We start from the raw sequence: 5373 nt of genomic DNA, 5'->3' as shown, positions 1-5373 counted from the left end.
GTCACACAGGATTAAATTCAACACTTGCATTAATGGGGAAGCATGAAAATGGTATGTGTGATGAATGTGATGTTTTTGAAACAGTAGAGCATGTGCTCTTTAAATGTAGTAAATATGAAGATCAGCGTAACTTTATATAGTCTTTTTAGCTATATAAGGAACAGACCAGTGATTGTCGTGGACCTTCTGGGAAAGGGTTTGAGTGATAGTCAGAGATGTTTAAGGTGGTTTTAACATTTTTAGAGCTTACAGGATTAGACCACAGGATTTAGTGTTTGAGGATGAAGATCATGCTGCTTCTGCCCATCTCGGAGGTTGAGGAGCACAGTGTGGAAGCTGGAGGAGCTGAACACGCAGCGCCAGGTGAAGCTTGGGCTCTGATCCTCTGGGGTGGGTGGGGCATTACAATTTGTATTTCATTTTTTTCTTCAGTACAGCTATATCACCCATGTGCGCAAGATATACAGTAGGTGGCGGTAATACTCCTAAGGAGTGAACGGCCATTGAACAAAAAGAAGAAGAAAAAGGAAATGCCCGCCCACCCCCTCACACAGCGAGAGAGGGGGGTTGAACCACAAGTAGAAACGGATCTGTCCCGAGCAGAAAAACATTACTGAGAAGCGATCTCCTGCTGGAAGTGCTTAAAAGATCTGCTCCATATCAGCCCTGAATAATTCAAAGATATCCGACAATGGAAGATGGCAGGGAAACGGCTGCGATGAGACAGCAAAAAAGGAAGGATCGACAAATAGGTTGGCTAAATATTATTTAATATCACTTGTGTGGATATACGCTGCGTTCAGTTGACATAAATCGCGTAAGCCATACTAAATGTCTCTGTATACTGCCTTTAATAAGATTAAAACTGCTTTTAAAGAGATATACATTGGAAGCACGTCCATACTCCCCATTTTTATCTTCTTCAGGGTCTGTTGTTATTATTGATAGTGCAGCATGGGTGTGTCTTTATGCCCTCTGTTCTGTGCCAAACTGGGCAACAACAGGTGCTCATTCCCCAATCAGTCCTGCAGCACTATACAGTCCAATCACTTATGTCTTCGTCAAAACAATAACCTGATATTTTGTTGTTTATTTTATTATTTCATTTATTATTTTTGTTGTTTGTTCAGGGTCTGAACTGAGCTTGCAATATAATAAAGGTATAATGATAAAAAAACGACGTGTTATGGTGTGATATAGTATAGTGTAGTATTGTATGGTATAGTGTGTTATCATAGTATCCTATAGGATGGTGTGAGGTGGTTTAGTAAAAGTAGTAAAAAATGCATCTTCGTTGCATATAAATGTCTAGACAACATTTGGAGCTACTTTATGTCATCTTTATGCAAAACTGAACATTATGTTGGGGAACACTAGGTCTTTATTTGGGAGTAATCAAAATATAACTTTATTTATACTGTATTAAAGACAAACATAATGCTTAAATAGATCAGCATTAAATCCTGTGTAAAAGCATGGTGTTTCTGATCATGTGGCTGGTGGTCAAAGATCTTGGCCTTAATGCAAATGTTACGAGGTCAGTGCAAAGCAGGAATGATTTAATCATTCTACAATTACTGTGATCATTGTCCTGCTCAATAATCATATCCAGCATTCAATCTTACTTTGCTCTGACTGTCGCAACAGTTAATGTAATTTGCTCTGGATGGATCTGCTCAAGGAAATGTCTTATCCCTTATTTGGGCTTATGGGCTCGTAGACTAAGGGGTTTAGGCCACACATACAGTAGCCTCTTACAGTTACATTTCTCTATAGATCGGTGGTGTCACACAATTGATGATACTGAAGGTAGGTAAGATTTAAAAGCATAGCAATAGCAGTTTTGTTTGTTAATTTATTATTATTATAATTTTTTTAAGTGTAGGGAAGCGTTCATTTGCTATGTGTGGCTTATCGATGTGGTTGAATGGCTATAATGCATGCACTTCAGCTTGAAGCTAAAAGGTTGTGTTTTTGCATTTTTGAACTCATTTAACCCATAATTTTTATGAGCCGTGTTAGGTTAATGTGCATTTGTGTGGGGCTTTTTTTGTGTGTGCATTTGTGTATCTTTTTTATTGTATAGTAATATAATGAAAGTTTATGCATATGCACATTTGCTTTGCCTTACAGCCTTGGAGAATACAGACAGTGACATTGGCTTGTGTGGTTGGATCTTGGTGATTTTCTCCATCCTGCTCACATTGCTGACCCTGCCTCTCTCCATATGGATGTGCATTAAGGTATTTAGTGGTGGTCTTCCTTTCATTTGTGGATGTCGTATTGTGCACAGGAATGGCCCAGCAAAACCCACACCTTTTCCTTTAAATCTTTGTATAACAGGGGTTCTAAAATCAGTCATTTGCTACAAGTGATTTTAGGCATCACAGTATTATGATACACTGCATGTTCATTTTGAGATTTGCTAAAGATTTCATGTTAAGTTTTTATAATTACAATGTTATTAAATTAGTAATGTCATTAAAGCTCAACTTAAGTGAGCGTTAGATGACTGCAAAGGTCATCTAAATGTAAAAATAGTGGAAATAAGCATATACGATTAAATATTTAGTACTGACCAATATATATCTGTTATCAACTGATACTGATAAATTAAAGAAATAATTCAACCAATATGACACTTATAAATTGTGCATCCCTAAAAATTGTCTAGTTATACTCGGCTCTAAAATTATTAATTAGCTGGGAATTGCTGGGCAAACTCTACAACATGATTTTACAATCCTATTTTGGAAATCAAAATGACAATTCATTGGTCAAAAGGTGTGGGTATATTTAAGTTGTGTTGATCATTCCTGTATCTGTCAATCAAATTTTTGCCAATTTTTTTTCACACCAGATAGGACTGTTTATCATGGGAAGTCCTATAATCTTTATCATCTTTATGATTATAAGAATAATGATGAACGCATTATAAAGGTTGCCATGCAACATCTAAATTACATACTTAGGGGCAGTTTTAAACTGCTGTAATTTTTCTAAAAGTACTTTTTGTTCCTACAGATAGTGAAGGAATACGAAAGGGCGATTATCTTTCGTCTGGGACGCATTTTACGAGGAGGAGCCAAAGGACCAGGTAAAAGAAAAAAAATCTATATCATTTGATTTGATCATTCTGATTTAATCAGTGCTAGCGGTTTAAGCATTTCATGTGATAACGATCATGCTCCTGCTCTCTGTAATCAGTGATCACACTTGTGCTGTTTTTTTGTGTGTTTGTGTGGTTAATTGTAACACTTTTGCTGTCTGCTTGTTTGTGTTTGTGCTGTGGCCGTCCACCACAATGATGACTTGTCACAAGGCTAAAAAAATAAAACCGCTTGTGTTGTAGAGAAACAGAAGTGATCTGTTTTGCATTTCCGCTGTCCTGAATAAACAAATTTTTTTTCAGTATCATATACTAGCATTCATTTGAGGATGATATAAATACACAAAAACACACATTAAATCCTTTTACCTCACTATATATATATATATATATATATATGAGTATATTCAGGAAATACTTCCCAGTAATCACATGTGCTTTCCTGAGGCATCTGTAAAAGATCATATTACCTGGAAAGCATAAAGTTTTATTTCAATTGTTTTTTTACAAGGGCACATAATGTTCTTGCATAGTCTTTACAGTTAGATAGTAATAGCTATATAAAAAGGTATTAACGTCTGAGATTGTAATGTCAGATTAGTCACACACCTCATAACGTGTTCTATACTCTAGCCTTCTAAGCCATAAAAGTCATTTGACTCGATGTCTAATAATCCATTTAGTTTGTGGCCATGTTGCCATGATGTCACGTTTCATTGAGGATTCTGGATCAGGTTCCATGCAATGCTGTGGTCGCCACGGTGATTATGATTTTCATGAAGGTTGATCTTGGTGACTGGTTATATTTCAATGTTTGGTAACTTATTCCTCAAACACTTTCTTCTTCTTCTTCTTCTTCTTCTTCCTCTTCTTTTTTGCTTTTCTTTGTCTTCTTCTCCTCCTCTTTTCTTTATCTTCTTTTTCTCTTATCTTCTTATTCTTAAATTTCAGCAGATTAATTCAGTTCAGACCACTTAATAAATGGGTTCCTTCAAAATATGTTTTTATTTTTTTTATATACACATAATTTCAGTCTCAATGTGAGGTCAAATGTATTGTTGCTCAGCGAAATTTCACATGCAAAATCATTTCAGTAGGAATCCATGTGATCGGGAGTTTCATCTGAGGGTGAAAATATTCCCCACACAGATTTCGCTCATGTTCAAGTTGGTTACACAAATTTGCCGCATTTGCAAACAGAAGGCTTTTTAGTTTGATAGTGTGTGAGATGTAATTCGTACATTGCTACACTGGACAATGGATCTTTTTTGCTTGTGAAATCTTGCTGAAATTTCGCTAATGTCACTTCACCTTTAGATGTGCTACCTTTGAAGAGATTTCATATCAAAGTTTGAAAATGTCCTATTAACTTGCATTGTTAAAATGTTTTGCATTCAATGTGTAACCAACAATGATTGACAGAAATATTTGCACACTGTGGTTGCAGTGGGTATTTTTTCATGCATTTTTTTGCTTACTGAATTGTGACGGTTCTTAAAATGAAAAAGGCGGCACAATGTTGAATGTTGTACATGCAAAAAAAAAATAAAAAACTGATGAAGTGTATGATTCATGCAAAACCTAAGCTTACCTAAAACAAAACAGTTGTTTTGCTGCTTTAGCGAACACTGACATTTTCTTTCGAAAATTCAAATCTGTATAGCCAAAGTTATTGTTAAGTTAAGGTTAATGACACTACGCAGTGGCTGTGCTTGTGTTGGTGTCTCTGCTGTGTATTGGTCTGTGCTATGTTTAGGAATATGAATCTGCAGGGCTTTCCCTCCAGCAATGAACTTGAGGGTAGTGTCTATTATTAGCATTAGTCCACCGACTTTATCCCCCTTATGTCCTGAAAGTCAACAGAGGCTTTTCACTGTGAGCTTTCTATATAAAATCTTTTCAGTAGTACTTTTTGAGGCAATAAATTCACTCTTGATGGCTAGATGTCATTTATACTATATAGGTCTGAAAAGAAAGCTTGATTCCTTGGTCCTCTTTGAGGCTACAGGGGTCTGCAAACAATCTGCAGTGGGCTCCTCCTCCATGGCTTTATTTAAGGGTGGAACGTGAGTAGAATTTTCCACAGTAGAGTATACAAACCTCTGAACAGACTGACAAATCCTGATGACTCTTTCGAAAACTATATATATATATATATATATATATATACATACATACATGTATGTTTTAAGAAATTAATGCTTTTATTCATGCATTAAATTAATCAAAAGCAACAATAAAAGATTTTACATTGATACAAAAAA

At 35.8% G+C, this 5373-nt stretch overlaps 1 protein-coding gene across 2 annotated transcripts in view; it reads left to right on the top strand.

Moving 5' to 3' along the window:
- Positions 1–515: 515 nt before the first annotated feature.
- stom (stomatin) overlaps positions 516–5373 on the top strand; it is a 12239-nt gene continuing 7381 nt past the window's right edge. The window contains exons 1-4 of one of the 2 annotated variants that reach the window (XM_016240206.1): positions 516–752; positions 1777–1809; positions 2134–2243; positions 3025–3097. In XM_016240206.1, coding sequence (XP_016095692.1) covers positions 692–752; positions 1777–1809; positions 2134–2243; positions 3025–3097 — 277 coding nt within the window. In that variant the 5' untranslated portion in view covers positions 516–691. The remainder of the gene's footprint in view (positions 753–1776; positions 1810–2133; positions 2244–3024; positions 3098–5373) is intronic. The other variant, XM_016240207.1, reaches the window with a different exon arrangement.

This window comes from Sinocyclocheilus grahami, unplaced genomic scaffold, assembly GCF_001515645.1.
Source record: "Sinocyclocheilus grahami isolate Dianchi unplaced genomic scaffold, SAMN03320097.WGS_v1.1 scaffold584.1, whole genome shotgun sequence".
Lineage (NCBI taxonomy): Eukaryota > Metazoa > Chordata > Actinopteri > Cypriniformes > Cyprinidae > Sinocyclocheilus > Sinocyclocheilus grahami.
This window is presented reverse-complemented; position numbering and strand designations above follow the sequence as displayed.